Here is a 16,673-nt window from a genome sequence, read left to right as displayed (position 1 = left end):
GAAAAGTCAATGTTGACATAACTCTGTGTCCAGTAAAGGTCGCTGTTTGACTCGCCGAGTTGTCCGAGTTTATTTTTTTGTGATCTTTTCCGTTTTTTCTTTTGCTTTCTACTCCCCTCTTGCTGTCAATTTTACGTCTTTTAACTGCCGTGATGTCTTCTCTTTCAGGTCTACATCTACCAACACCAACTTCTAAACTTGTATTTTCCCAATTGACTATTTACTGATAAGAAACTAACTTTATATAGTAGCATTTATAGCTCCAAATATATATTTTTTTAAACAATTTTTCTTTGGTGTAACGGACGACCCGAATGCTCGACTTTTTTAAAAATGTCTTTACGATTGTCCATTTTGAAACGATTATAGAGAATTTTTAAATCATTTTTTTCAAATTCTGTCTGAAAATTATGATTCGGAAATTTGTTTAAAAAAACCTACAAACAATAGGAATTTTGATCAAACAATTTCATTCCTCGCGCAAAGAGCTTGAGTGTAAACATATCATTTTATTAAAAATCTTCTGAATAAATAAACTGTAAAATTACTTTAAAATAAATATTATTCGAAAGGAAATATTTGATAAAAATTTCATTAATTTGAGTGAATTTTTTTGTAAATTTTTTACAAAATATTTGAAAAAATCTACAACGTTCCGTGTTTAACTTAGCCATTTTTTCCCCTCGCTTTCTTCCTCCTCCTCCTCCTCTGACAAGGGTCACGCATCAAAGAAATAAACAGCATTTGGTATTAAATAAAGAATACACCATCTTAATAATTTGGCAAAGACCACGTGTTATAAATGTACACTGTACATTGATCTCACGTGACGGAAGTAGATGTCGCAAAAGTCGTATTGACACAACAGCTGAGAACGTCAACAGCCAGAGGCTCAGAAAATACTTTTCAACAGTAATATGAAGGAAGTACTTTCTTTCGATCTGTTCAAAGTAATTTATCCATGTCTTTGGTTAATGTTCCATTTAATACCTTAATAACAATTTTTTTTATTTTTGTTTTATCAGCGTATGTAAATAACATTCTGTATTCTTAAGCGGTCGCCATATTGATTTTTTCTCTTCCAAAAATTTGCTTTTTTTTCCAATTTTTATCTCTATCGAATTAGTTTTTTCGCCTGTTTTTTCCCCACAAATTTTAACTAATATTTGTTTCCTTAAAGGATGTACACACGGCGAATTAAGTGTTACGTTATCCGTTCCTTTGTGACACCTCTAAAGAGACGTACGTATATCGTCCATACTCGGTTTTAAATTTAAATTTTCGTGGGTGAAGGGTCATAAATTACTGGTTTAATTCGTCACGAAACAATACTTGGCATTTGAGTGTTCCTAAAGCGAATTCTATACGTAACCTACTGTGTTTAAAAGAATGTACTGTTACGAGCTTGGTACGAGCGATTTAACTCCTGTTAATTCATCAGAATGGCGCGTAACAAACAGTTTTCGGTATCCATCCGTGGATCACTAATTGGGGATCAAAATGGCTACCGAAGCGTAACAATCTAAACGTGGCAAACGTATCTTTCGATTGCTTCATTGTTTAGAAATGTGTTACGCGAAACTTTCCAGGAAGGGTAACAATTTTACTCAAGCTCACGTTACGTTGTTTATGAAGCAGACGGGAAATTCGATTATGGGGCAGATATTTCCCCAAAAAACTTTTGGCATATTCTTCTCTATTGACATTGTAAGAGAAGTTTGGTCAGTGACCTTGCAAAGATGTTGGATGTGTCAAAAATAGAATCTCGCTACCAGCTTGAACTATTCGCTTCAACGATTCAAATCGAGTTTTGCTGATTTTTTCCCCCTTCACGTCGATCATCCTGTATACATTTCACAGTGTGATGGTTCTTCGATGATAAGATTGATGATAGGGAAAATCAAACCATGCGGTAACTCAAAAGCTTCCAAGTTGTTTCGTCGCCCGTGACTAAATTTACCATATTTTGGTTGTCCCATCCTCGGAAAATTTTTAAATATAATACAATTATTTATCTGATAAAAACCCGATAATTAGTTGAAACTCAAATCACGGTTGTGCGCCGTCTTATCTGGTGATAAGTCTTGTCCAACATGCGATCTGTCGACACACCACTCGCAGGATGTTTCTTGTTTTTTAATCCGATTTTTTTTATTAAATAGTTCTTTTTAGTTCTAATTTTATTATTTAAATCTCTTTTTAGTGTTGTTTTTATTAAATTATTAATTCCTTTATTCAATTCTGTTTCAGTCCTAATTTTTACTCCTTTTATTGTCTAGTCCTATTTGTTACTGCTATCTTCTATAACACAGTCCTATTCTTAGTACAGTTATGTCCTGTGCAATCCTATTTTCTGTTTGCTTTCTTCAGTCCCGTTTACTGTAAGATTTTTTCCATTTGAAACCAGTTTTTTTTACAATTTTTTCAACGTTCAGCTTTTTGTGATGCTCTCTCTTTGTACATTTCACTTTTCTGTAGGATTTTTTTTTATAATAAAATCCTACTTTTGTAGGAAATTTTGTTTTCTCTATTAATTAAAATAATCTCATTTAGTTCTACTCCTACTCCTACATACCATTACTTTTCGTTATCAGTGTTATATATATAGTGTTATATAATTTGATATATAGGTTCTATATATCAAATTTTCTTTGTTGTGTATTATTTTATTACGGTGTGCTTTATGTTTTTATATTGTTTAAAGTGCTTCTTGTATATTTATGTCTTTTCGTAATGTTTTCAATACATTTCCTTGTCTTTTTTTACGCTTCCCTGGTGTTCTTCGATCGTATTTTTCACCTGGTGATCTTATTTTTGTCGCAAATTTTTAGACATTTCCCCACGCATCAACTTTTTTAATAAGCAAAAACGATAGAAAATACTTCCTAGAGTATACAAAATATCAAATTTGTACCGAGTAAAACCAGTTTATAAGTTAAAAAAAGGTTAAAATTAAAAAAAACACACACACACGAAACGATGTCTGGTACTGATATAAAAATCACGTATTACCCCGTAGACGTATCCATTGTTCGTGGTGAAGTGCAGATTGCCCTCTGTGTGATGCTACATTTAGCAACCTATCCCTCCTCTTGCAAAAGTGGGTCGTCAATTGAACGCAAGCACCCATTGTATTCCTCGTCTGGATACGTTCAGGAGAAAGAAGACATCTGCAAAAGCATTATCGATATGTCATATACAGTGCACTATCATACAATTTTCCAGCCAATTTCTGTTAAAATAAAAGAAATAATTAAAAAGTCGAACCCTTCTTTCGTTTCTGCTCGCTTTAATTTATCATTTTGCGAAATTACCTTTACTAGAATTTGTAGAGGAGTTACAAAATTACGCTTGACAAGTGAAGCATTGAATGGAAAACGTCCCCTTAATCACTTGAAAAGTGTCAAATTCACAAAATTTCTATTTTTACGCTTAATTTAACTTTTAAAAAAAGTGTAAAAAAGTTTAAAGGAATTTGTGTAAATAACACCAGAAAAACGCTGTAAGAAAGACAAGAAATGCTACAGAATATTGGAAGAAATACACAAACATAGATAAGAAACACTAGGAAAAAACTGTACGAGAAACACTAAAAGAACACATAAACACTACACACGAAATACTGAGAATACATAAACAATACACAAGAACACAGACACAAATACTACAGAAAACACAACACTGTACAAGAAACACTAGAAAAGACCTATAATAAAACTGAAAAACATAGAATTTATATACACATAACACTACAAAAACATCACATAATAAAGAAAATTGTATGTAATTCGAAAACGTAATTAAAATGATATGTTTGACTGGCATAAAACCCAAGTTTATCGGTGATATCTCCTTTCTAATTATATAAATGATATGGAATTTTTATGATATTTCGATATGACTCATAGTTTTCGAGACATTTTCGACTCGGTGTTTACCCAATTTCTAAGAAAGTTATGTAGGCCGATCCACTTTTTTGTTATTTGAATTAGATCAATAGTTTCGAACCGAGGAAGGAGGAATGTTTAAGCTTTATACTGACATATTTTGCTCCTTGATTCTACACTTTTAAAGGAAGTTTAAATCCTGGAATTTTCTTTTTTTACGTGTCTTAGCCTACATAAATTTGACTTATTGTGTAATTCCATGTACTCCGCATTATGACAACAGTTATAAGAGTATCTCTTAATTACATTTTTCCTATTATTAAGTCCTATTTTTGTCAATATCTTATTTATAGTCCTAATTTTTTCGATTGTCTTCTACTGTATAATCATACTTTCGTTCGATTTTTTCCCATTTTACACTTTAATTTTTCGGTTTTTATTTACATAATCTTACTTTTTTGTTAGCATTCGGTTTAGTTTTTTATCAAATTTGGTTCCGTTTCGTCAAAATCCTTCTGTAACAGTTGCCTTTTTCTTCTTGTAGTCCTATTTCTTCTAATAGATTTTCTCATTCTTATTTTTAAAAATCCAGTTTCTTTCTTCAAATAGTCCTTTTCTTTGTCCTATTTCTTTTACATACTTTTTCTTTAATATATGTCTCATTAACTCTTTAACAATTCAAACTTTTTCTCTAGTTTATTAGGCTTTTTAACAGTATAGTCATCGATATAGTCCTAATATCTCAAATTTACATCTTCAATCTTTCTGCTTTATAGTCCTATTTTTGTTAAATATTCCGTTTTCTACATTTAGATCCTAATTTTTAATATTTTCACTCTTAAGGATTCTATTTTATCCACGAATTCTTTAGTAATTTAACACAAACACTCTATACTTTCTCTAGTTTCGACAGAAATTTCAGACTAAATAGTCCTGTTTTTATTCAATTAAAAGTCCTAAAGATTAGAGAATAAAATGCAAAATGTTTTCTTTAGGAAAAGAAATTAATTTTTGGCACAAGAAAAGGTCCTAAAAACTTGGATAACCGCGCGATGCCGAAAGAATGCAAGATTCTATTTAAGTGTCAGATGATGCGTGTTTATTTAATTAAATATATATTAAATTTTTTTAAGAGGGGGACATTTTAAGTACGGTAAAAACACGATAAACATCGTGTAAATGTCTTTTTTTTAATCACGATTTTTTAATGGAGGAAGTATAGTACTCAATGACGAGTATGCGGCCTTAGTTAGTGAAGAACCGTGACAATAACAGGAAAAATACGAAGAGCTATAGTGTATAAGATGCAGTAGAGATGTCTGGCCACGGTTGTAAAATTGACACGGAGGTTAAAGGTCACCTTTTCTGTTGTCCCTGAACCTCTATGGCTAGGGAAACAGGTCTTTTGCCAGAGGGTCTTCCAGCGCCGAAAGTGACAGCTCCTATTGTTGATGTTGCAAACTGGACGCCATTCCAAAAACCCAAATGACTCGAACACATTCTTGTTTGTGCTTAATACCTTCTTTTAAAAGCCATAAAACGGTTTAAAAGTTATAATTATCCATCGATATATTTGTGTATTTATATACATAAAAAAAGGAAGATCTTTTATCGATACGGCTCTGAGTTAACCGCGCATTGCAAGTTAATTAGGTACTTGAAAAAATCGATTATTTTTCTTTTATCGAGTTTATAAAATTGTGTTTTTTAAACAATTGCTTGGTTAAATTCAACAAACGACGTCCACAGTCAGGTAAACAGCAGGCTATCCAGGGTAATGGCACCTATGGTATGCTGTAGCTTGATATGTAGCTGAGCCTCGGGGTATATGCTAGACATTGCTGGAAGGGTAGCTTTTATCTAGCTGTTTAAAGAGTTTCTATATGCGGAACTCGGCGAATTTTCCCGCTTTCTCGTATAGAAGTGTTTAATATACAAATATAAAAATAATTTCTGTAAAAAAACACGTCACTCGCAACGTTCCTCTTAAGCGAATCCACTTTTTGAATTTTTCACAATGAATAATTAACAATCGATTAGTTTAGATAAAGATAAAGAAATTCTTCTATATTTTTATATTGATTAATTATGCGAGGAAATTAATTTTACCAAAAGAAAACCAAACAAAACTTAAAGTAATCGAAAGAGCAGTTGGATTCTAATTATATTGGATGTGTCATTGATTTTGTTCAAGTATTTTTGTATTAGTGGTCGTAGGTAGAATTTAATGACTAAGGAAGACATTGTCAATAGTCATCTTTCTAGCAGAAGAAGCGGCTTAGTGGCCTGAAGCAACCATTATAACATCGTAACCATATATCGATTACATGGTCGTTGGAATATTCTGTACAATTGTAATTTTATGTGTGGAATTGATTATATGGCTGTTTAAATCTTAGAACAGGCAAAATTTTTATATGTTTCTCTATATAAATCTAGTAAATTTAATCCTTTTTCTGCATCACCAATTCTAAAAATCTCAACTGGAGCCGGGAAGGTGCCAACAACACCAGCATCTACGATGTTTCAAGCACGATTCGCTTCCGAAAAAAACACATATATTTATACAAAAACGATAACTGTAAACACAATTTCCTAACCATTTGAATTCTAAAAAAATCCTTTATTCTACAACCTAAGAGGCAAATCTAAATAGAAACATTGTTCTGTATATGGCCGCGCGTGTGTATTTTTTTTTTTTTTTTTGAAGTATAGTTCTTGAACGACCCCAACAAAATATGGAAGCTGTGAAAACAGATTTATTCAAGCATCTTTTCGCCTACTCGATTCCCTGCATCGTGACTTGAATGCTGACCCATGTGCGAACACGTGGGACTACTGCAAAGTCTTGTTGGATGCATTGGGAGTGAATGCCCTCACACACAATCGTGACTTCACGTTTAAAACTTCGACGTTTTTGATGTTCTAAAAAATCAAAAAAATAAAAAAATTTTTTTGACATCCACTGAAGAACTTTATAAAATAAATTTTATTTTATTTTTTACAATATAATTTTAAAAGTTTAACTCGCCCGCTTCGCCTGTATACGTGACGATCTTTACGTGCTTCTTGTGTATTTGTATACGTGTCTATACGATTTATAGAGCAAATTATACTTTATTTTCGTCTTGAAGTGGGTGAAGAATTGTGACATTGGCCTAAATCTGTTAAGAAAAATGGAAATAATTGATGGGTTGCAGATTGATAAGACGTTTGGGACAGAAACATTTTTATTATTGTCTCGAATTAAATAAAATTACAACCATATAAAAACTCATGAATATATTACAAAGTTAAATTTTCACACTTCACGATTTTTATAATTGGAAACTAGATTTTCGTGATAACAAAGTGGAGGAAGCTCTCTCTCTCTCTCTCTACTTATCTGTGTAGATAAGGGGGTTTTTCTGTTTCCCTTTAAAATTTTTATAAAGATAAAAATAAATATTTATTTTAAAATTTTACTAACTTTCATTTCCGTTATATATTATATTTTTTATTCAAAAAAATAAGGGAAAAAATCATCTTCTGTTACAACGTCCACTTAGAACGTTCGCATGTATAGTGGATGGCATGGTGCCCTCCAGCAAGGGGTGGAGATAGGGCGGAGTTCCTCCAACGATATCAACTCTCCAAGGTTTTACTGCCTCTCGCAGATCTTCTTCACTCGTCTCCAAAACACTTCAGGAATGTTTACTGCCCTAAAAAAAATAAAAAAAAGTCTTTTAGTCATTCTTGTTCGACAACTAAATTGCTCCAATAATCACCAAATGAATCCGATTCAGGATCCTAATCTTGTTTTTATTTTGAAGGAAAAAATCATATTTGCAAACTAATTCGTTTCTGCCTACAAAATTCGCCTCTCTCGTATCCAAAAATACAATTTTTCTTACTTTACAACACTACAAAATCGAAGATTCCACCCGAAGAAAAGGTGTATATAAATCAAGAATCTACGGCTGAAAAGTGTATAAAAATAGTGACGACACAAAGTGCTAGTGTGAAAATATCCAACACCTGTGACCGTACATACCAGGTGACATAGATAAGGGGGGGAATTCGTTGGAGAACGAAGATAAGTGGCACTTGAACCTACCAATCATCAACCGACCGCCATTATTGGAAGCATTCCCTACTAGGCCACACCTAGTAAGGCTCTTAAGTAGACAGGGACGTTATAAAAAAGGGCATATCAGAGGGAAAGGGTAGTTATCAGTTTCCTCGATCAGAAGTAGTGGTATATATCGTGAAGTGTAATTAAGATCAGATATCAGCCTTTAATATAGGTGCTGATGCCGTTCTAAACCGAATACAGCACTTTTCGATTAGAAAAAATACACCAATTAACACCGCAGACTCGGTTATAAATTTATTTACTGTCGCAATGTTTAATGAAGTATGTAAATAAAAGTGCTTTTTTACGTTCTCCCCTCTGTATAAATTACTGTATAAAGTTGGGGACGTGCACAGATAACTTCATTCTGCCTTCTGCAAGTATTACACTTTCGTACTGTAAACTGCTACTCTTATACTTTCACTTTACCGTACAGACTTATGCAACCGTATAATTTGATTATATACAAAAATACCTGCATTATACTATACTTTAATCTTAACTGTATAATTTACTGAAGGTAGTTTTAAGAGTGTTACGCAGTAATTTTACCGAATGCAGGCTATAATACACTTAGAAACACTTAGTTTTAGTAATTAAAAAACAATACTGCATGATTGAGTAGTTATAACGCTAATTATACACGATTTACAGCTATAAAGTAGTGAGATATAGTATGCTTATGCAAGACAAATTGTAACAATTATCAAGGACTTGGTTATAATAATCATATGCTAATTAGAATCCTTATACAGTAATTTGAAGAGTCAAAAGTTTGGTTTTAAACGACCCCCTGTACACAGGACTTGAATGTATTGGTTTTTACCGTTCGGTAGACTCGAGAGTTGTAAGGATCTTACAGTATTTTATACAGGATCTGTTGGTCATATACCAAATATACAGTAAAGAGTAATCATGTAGATTAATAGAGCTTACACTAATAAGTTAAGAGTTCGATTTTAATAAAGATAAAAGTAATTAAAGGAGCTAAAATCAGATAAAAATTTGTAAATTTGCAGGCAACAGGAGTGGACGAAGCAAATAGTCTCTTCTCAGGGGATCATAACAGTGTCATCAGAAAAGGTGAGTGTGTATTTTTTCTACACAATACATTAATTAAAAACTAAAATAAAATAAAAAAAAGGCCCAGCAAAATTGACTCGGCGTGGTATCGATAGATGTCGATAAGTAGGATAATTCTAATCGAAAAAATGATTGATAATTTACCAATTAATCTCATTATTGACAAAGTAATAAGAGGAATTTCTTGATTTTTTTGATCTTCGTGACATTTTTTTATGTCAACAGATTTGACACGAAGCTTTCTAATTAAGCTAAACACGCAACAATATTTAAAGTAATGGAGGGAATGATGTAAAGAGGAATAGAAAAACTGTTCGTATCGAACACCTGTTTCACTAACTAAAACTGGTCTTGCTTCCTGTAAAACATCTGTTCTATGTAAGATAGATAAGGAAGTATTTACTTATATTAAAAACTAGAATTTATTTGATACTATGGCAAAAATAATTTCAACTGATCTTATTATATTCACCCTCTACCCAACGCTACTATCGATCATCTAGGCGTGATTCCATGATATACAACTTAACTTTACTAACTAAATTGCCTTATTATCGTCCTCTTTCGGGTATATCTTTTAATACGGAGCATCTCTCCCACTATAAGACCCGTACTAAGATCTAAACGAGCCTATATGCCCTTTTTAAAAGGGGTATACGGAGAGTTTAGTGTGGTTTCTATGATAAATAAAGTAAATTATTTCAATAAATTTTAGTCGAATATACGGTATAAGCCCTAAATAATTAAGAGTCAAAGCCTCTTGAGTTCTAATTAAGATTCTAAGTAAAATCTCTGTACAAATAAATTCTTATGTAAGATTTATATAAATAGAATTCTTAGAAGTAGGCTATATAAAACGAACGAGACAGGAGTTAATGCGTGATGAATTGTAATGTGTTTTTCTCTTGAAATTCGTAGCAATGGGTTTGAAATATCAAAATTCTTGACAGGTATCAAGCCAAGGAACAGTGACAATCACAAGGAAATGGTGATCACAGGTGTGACGTCGCCAACCGATGTGTTTTGTTCCGTGCCTGGACGCCTTTCGCTGCTCAGTTCAACATCCAAGTACAAAGTTACTGTGGGAGAAGTGCAAAGAAGGCTATCACCGCCCGAATGTTTAAACGCTTCTTTATTAGGAGGTGTGCTTAGAAGGTAATTCCTAGCTTTATATTTGATAAGTCGGATTTCGAACTCAACGTAGCGCTTTAAAAAGGTGCAAATTTTCTTCGTTTTCTCGGCCATTTCGGCCAATAAACCGACAAAAAAGGAAAAAAAATGTATATTTTACATTAATTATATGCAAAAATAATTATTCTTTAAATTAATTTTCATTTTTTTCCAAGGAAAACCTGTTGGAATAACGATAGTATAAATCACGAAGGACTAAAATCATCCTTCTAAGTTATTAATTTATCAATTAAAAATTGGAAAAATATTCATTCTAAACACGTAAATATTAACAAAACTAAGCAAAATTCGACTCGGCATTTATTATAAAATTAGAAAATGGCAAAAATAAAGGACAGTTTCTGGCTGGTGAATACGTAGGACGAATGAAAGATTGGCGATTTTTTATTGCGATTTTCTTAAAATTCAATGCGTTTTTTGGTACTTATAATATATGATAATATAGGTTATAGGTCGTAGAAGAAGTGCACCAAAAACCAGTTCCATCAATACCAGACCAATTGCGAGAAAATTGTTTTTGAAAGTAATACCCCCATCGCTCGTTACGAGTTCCACCACATATGATCAAAGAAGAAATTATAGTTATCGTGTATCATTACTGACAATAGAAAATTCCTTACCTCTAGTATTTAGATAGGAGTTTTTTAAATAACCATTTTAATTACTACTTGGATTTTAATATTAAGATATTGAACGATTTATAGTTTAAGATGTATTCCTCTGCATACCATTCTTCGTTGGAGTTGTTGAGAAACCGGTTGGTTTTCAAATTATTAATTGAAGATTCTGTAAAAAGTAATTAAATGCCAGGGAAGATATTAATAATTTCGTAATATTTAGTGACAAAATTCTCTTCTACAAAGTTGTATCGAAGGAGAAATTCCTTTACAAATGTGTACGATAGAGTTGTAATAGCGAAACCAATTAGCCAAATGCTTAGAGACACGAGTATTGAAAATTTTCGGGGAATCTACGGCGAAATTTGTCCAAAATTAATTTTGTGCCTGTAGGAATTAAAAAGATTTCATGCTGTAGTGCACATGTTTCATTCGACAACAGCGAGAATCATTGGCCAATCATGCAGGACAAGTGATATGAGTGTGGATCCTTTATTAATGCATTTCTTCGGTTTAGTTTCCGTCTTGCTAACCACACGATATGATTAAAAGATTAAAATATAACAAGAATTCAAATTTTAGAGATAAATTAATACAAGTTTGTGAAATTTCATTCGATATTCTACAAACCCTCAGGACTTTTCACCAAATTGCCTTTACAAACTTCCAATAAATTACGATTATTTAATAGAAAATCTTCCATTTTCTCTTCTCTCTTCCAATGCGCTCCCCCGCTCTCGACCCCAGGCCGATGCCGTGTTTTTAACGTGTCGTTTATTGCTAAACAAATCTTCACTTCTCGATACGTCCACCACACATATATACTGTATATACGGGGATGGTTATATAGGGGGATAGGTATATAGTGTTGTTGTTCGGGTATTTTTAGAAACAGCGTAGTAAAACTGACTATCCAGGCATGACCATTTTCAGAACCAGTTTTCAGAAGTCGTTAGAAGAGGTTATTATATAGGACGGGCCGTATACTCGCTACTCTCAATGCAAAGAGCTACAGAGCTGTAGAATGAGAATAAATCGCCGCTTGGAATACGGGATAAAAGTTTGGTTAAAATGATAAAATCCGTGGACAATTCATACATGAAAATTGCACTTTTAATCGCAGAAGTGGTGCTTCAAAATATATATAAACTGTTTGTTAGTTGGTGAACTGACAACGTGCAATCGGTGCAGTCAACTATTATCTTTCTCTCTCTCTCTCGCTCTCTCGATTGACACGCTTGTTTAAATTTGTGGACCCACCCATTCTGTGATGATAGCCTTCTGCTGAGAAAACAGTCTGGAATGCGACACTCCTTGAACAAGTAGTAGCTACTACGTTATCTCTCAGCAAAACACGGTGCTTTATTAGTGCATTTGATGAAGAGATGATGTGCAAATATTTACAAATTGATCTCTCGGAATTTGTTAGCCGCGCTTTTATGTATATTTTATTGCTTAATCTAACAAAACCTAAAATATATCTCGTGTCTTAGGTTATTTAAGGCTTTCCCTTCGATTTTTACACCACTCGCGCCAACCTCCCTCACACTCTTCCACGGTGAATATTTCGCTTTTATATCGAAAAATATTCATTAGCATTTATTAGAAAATACGTCTGTTAGGTCGGTTTTAAGGAAAGAATTAAATTCTGTCCAAGTAATAAGTCTGGATAACAAACTAAACAAAAAAAGAAATATCTCGAGTCTGACAAGACAAGTGACGTCGTTGCTGCTGCACTAGTTATCCCAGGTAAAGCTAGCAGGTGTGGCTGGAGGAAAAGTAGCCCGAGGCGAATTCCTCTGCGGCGTCCTTTGGCCTGCAGCTTTTTCTTTAGATTTGAGTACACGTAGAGAAACCGTGGGCGTACTAAGAGGCCTTCAGGCCAATTCAAATTACCTGAGGTTACTTGTGTCAGAATGTTGCCTGTAACAAATTAAAGTGTAATAGCAAAGTTAAACCTTGTTTTCTTTTTTGTTTTTCTTACACTTAACTACATTTTCCTCTTCTTTTGTACGTAGAGCCAAATCCAAAAATGGTGGAAGGTCTTTACGAGAGAAACTCGAGAAAATTGGCCTCAATTTACCTGCTGGAAGGCGGAAAGCTGCCAATGTTACATTATTAACATCTTTAGTCGAAGGTAATTTTTTGAATTTTTAATTTAATTGATATTATTGATAATTTTACCAACAATAGACTCGTTGCACGCTCGAGTGCCGTTACTTATCGCGCTTTGCAATCGATAAAAACGAATAAAAATTGAAGACATTTTATTGTAAAATGTTTTAAAAACGTGTAGAATTTCTATTTAAAGCAATTGCTTTCAGAGAAAATGTGGGAAAATAATATAAAAGTGCGTTGTCTTTCTCGGTTTCCTATAATAGAAAATGTTAAAATAAGTAATTTCGAAAGGAAGAGAAGAAAAGAAAAGAAAAAATAATGATAATAAAATCCCGAGTAAAGCTTTGAAAAGTAATTTCTTCCGTATCTCGTAAATGGAATATCCGAGAATCTCTTCCAACATTTCCGGAAAATAATGGAAACTATTATGTGGTAATTGAAAACAATCGTCAGAAAAATAGGATTGTTGGTTTGTCGTACGTTGAAAAATAGAAAAGAGTTAAAGTAAAGAACAGCTTCTTTACAGCTTTACGTCAATATTTATAAGCATATTTTAATAGTCTGTTGTTTTTATATTCTCTTTTTCCCCCTCTGTTCTCTAAACTCCAAGATGATAGGTTATGTCGGAAACTAAAGCTCAAACAGTTCTTCTATCGATCGAAAAGCTAACCTATCTCTACTTTACTGATGACAAAGACGGGAAATTCAATTTCCTACAGCCGTCATATTTACGTCACAGAAATCGTTTTTTTCCAACACCGTCACTCGCGCCGTGTCCACTGCAATCGAAAAGACTCGTAGTTTCCTGCAGTTTGTCGTCTTCTAGTTGGCTGCCGCATAATGCTCTTACCATTGTGGTAGACCATTGACCGGCCAAGAACTAAATACATACAAATATGGCACAAACGTAGCCGGTCGAATGTATAAAACCATCCGCAACACTCTTTATCCTCGCTGCTAACAATGGCCAGCGACCTTGAAGTTATTCAGACATTACAAACTTGCTCTGAAATCAAGGTAGCACCTACTTATAAGAACCATATTCGTCCTTGGTTACAATGGAAGTTTCTACCGCACACTCACACGCCGATATTTTCAACACGCATTCTTTTTCTAAGAATATACTGTATTGTGTAATTTACTTTATTCTGAATTGTAGTTTTTGGCATATTTATAGGGGAAGCAATACACTTGGCAAGAGATTTTGGTTACGTGTGCGAGACGGAATTCCCTGCTCGGCAAATGGCAGAATATCTATGTCGAAATCATAGTGATCCAACCGATATGTATAGAAGAAAAGAATTGCTCTTAGCCACGAAGTAAGTAATTATTAAATTACCGCAAAATTAATTATTTAAATTCATTTTATTATGTTAATTATATCCTCAATTCAAAAAACAAGAAAAAAATTAATCAAAGAATCGGATTACCTCCATCCCTCATCCAGTTAGTAGCGTGGCTCCATCTGGCGTTAAAAAAATAACATTTTTAAAAATATATTACCGGTTATAAATCACTAGATGTTTCATTAAAATATCTATCAGGCTTCTATCTAATATCAAATATATAAGTAGACAGCGTGTCAAATATTTTTGATTATGCAGAATGCAAAATGGTAAATGGACGTACAAACGTATGTCTTGACAGTTAGTTATAGCTCGAGGCAAGCAATTAGAGAATGACAACTACGGAACAACAGTTTGACGTACGGTTAAAGTTTTAATCGAGTTTTATTAGATTTAAACCATTCCAATAGACAAATGCAATATGCCACGTACCTTAAGACGAATGTTTTTTTCCTTCGCACTCTTTTTGCTCTGTGACCACTAAAAGAGCCTTTTTTAATAAATACCATGGGTCCAGCCGAGCCCAAAATTGGGTGATGAGTGAAAGGTCCCGATGTATTTGAGGATAGAGCCATAAAAAAATTCCCGAGCTCGAACTCAGCAACAGGCTGATGCTTTGGCTGAATGTACCCAACTTGTAACTTTATATCTTAATTTTTAGATTTAATAACTTAATATAATTTCTGTTTGTTGATAAATTTTATTATTTCTTTCACAGGCAAATGATGAAAGAATTCATAGACTTGTTGAACCAAGATCGTTCTCCATTGTGCAATACCAGGCCACAGATTATCTTGGAACCCAATATTCAACGTCAACTTACTCATTTCTCATTGATAACTCATGGATTCGGTAGTCCTGCGATAGTAGCTGCGTTAACAGCAGTACAGAACTTTTTAAACGAATCACTGAAATACCTCGAAAAACAACTGTCCAATTATCAGACTCCAACATCAGCGCACGTCACCAATGCAACTGGTAATGTAGACACGAAGAAGGAAGATCAGAAGAAATAAAAAAAAAGTACACAATTGTAATGAAGATAGTCGAAAATCACGATGTGCTCAAAAATATTTCATCGATTCGACTCTCATTTGCACACTCCCACAGACAAAAAATAATAATGTTTCATGACATGATTAAGAGATGCGCACATGTGGTCGTGTGTTGTGAATTTCTTCGATTTCAGGCACTTAAAAGAAGCTCAAAAATATACTAAAAAATGGACATTCCTTAAGGTTTTGGTGCTTGATATAATCGAAGACTTTATAAAAAAAACAAAAAAATAATAAAATATTGTGAAGATCTTTCTTCACGGATGGTATTGTTGCAATACAAATGTTGCCAAACTTACAACTGGAGTATTTTTTGGTTGCCAAATCTTTTAAGCAATTTGTCTTCATCTGTTTCGTTGTTCCATGATATAGGCCTTTTGTAGTATGGTGTAGAAAAGAAGTGGCCAAAAAAATTTACTAAAATTTACTGTTTTCTCCGTTTCTTGTTACAATAGAACGGAATCCTGTACTTAAACGAGAGTACAAATATCAGAATTGTAAAAAATATCAGAGAAAAAAAAATTTATCTTTTGCCAAACTGCAGTTATAAATGCCATACTCTGTATTTAAAGACTGGATGAGCCTACCTCGTAAAAGGAACAGCTCTGTTGTTTGTGCCACAACGGAATAGCTTTATAAAGAAGGCAGCTTGTACTTATATAGTATATAAATATAAATATAAATATACATGTATACACACAAAAAAAAACCATAGCTGAAGTGGACGAGTCACTCAATAATACTCGTCGATGATGTGTTTTTAATTTCTATTTTTTCTGTTTCAGTTCCAACAAATAATAAAACAACCCGCGAATTTGTGTCAAATGTTTTTGGTGGAGTGAACCTAGATTACGTTTTTCCCCCTAGGGTCTGGATTAATAGATAGCTTGGTAAGCTGGTGTTGTGTAGTGGTATCGTAGGCAATTTTCTAGAAGGTTCTTAATGGTCCATTAGTTGACTGGAAAAAAAAGGATATATTAACGTCATATTGAAATCAATAATTTCTGGTCAGTCTTCGATCAAATCCAGTTTTATGAATTGAAGAATGTCAGCTGATGAACAAAAAATAATACAAAAAGTATGTTCTCTTAGTACCGTGTTTCCCTCATCCAGTTGTCCAAAAATATTAAAGAATTAAAGCTATCTATGGAAATGGGAAATGGGGATCTCCCAGTAATCGTCCAAACTGTTCTAGTCCTCTTTCCGAAATGGTCAGTGCATTTATTTCTTCTATAATCAACACTACAATGTACGCCAGTATT

At 33.3% G+C, this 16,673-nt stretch overlaps 1 protein-coding gene across 3 annotated transcripts in view; it reads left to right on the top strand.

Annotated features, from left to right (window-relative positions):
• Nucleotides 1-16,236, top strand: part of LOC136987574 (transcription factor AP-2-beta-like) — a 69,522-nt gene extending 53,286 nt beyond the window's left edge. For all 3 annotated transcript variants that reach the window (XM_067285328.1, XM_067285329.1, XM_067285327.1), the window contains exons 3-7: nucleotides 9,021-9,084; nucleotides 10,035-10,239; nucleotides 12,911-13,029; nucleotides 14,188-14,329; nucleotides 15,075-16,236. In XM_067285328.1, the coding sequence (XP_067141429.1) occupies nucleotides 9,021-9,084; nucleotides 10,035-10,239; nucleotides 12,911-13,029; nucleotides 14,188-14,329; nucleotides 15,075-15,372 (828 nt within the window). In that variant the 3' untranslated portion in view covers nucleotides 15,373-16,236. The remainder of the gene's footprint in view (nucleotides 1-9,020; nucleotides 9,085-10,034; nucleotides 10,240-12,910; nucleotides 13,030-14,187; nucleotides 14,330-15,074) is intronic.
• Nucleotides 16,237-16,673: the final 437 nt, after the last annotated feature.

Source organism: Centruroides vittatus, unplaced genomic scaffold (genome assembly GCF_030686945.1).
Source record: "Centruroides vittatus isolate TY-2023 unplaced genomic scaffold, ASM3068694v2 scaffold_2520, whole genome shotgun sequence".
NCBI classification, from domain to species: domain Eukaryota; kingdom Metazoa; phylum Arthropoda; class Arachnida; order Scorpiones; family Buthidae; genus Centruroides; species Centruroides vittatus.
The sequence above is the reverse complement of the archived record's forward strand: the minus strand, read 5'-3'. Positions and strand labels throughout refer to the sequence as shown.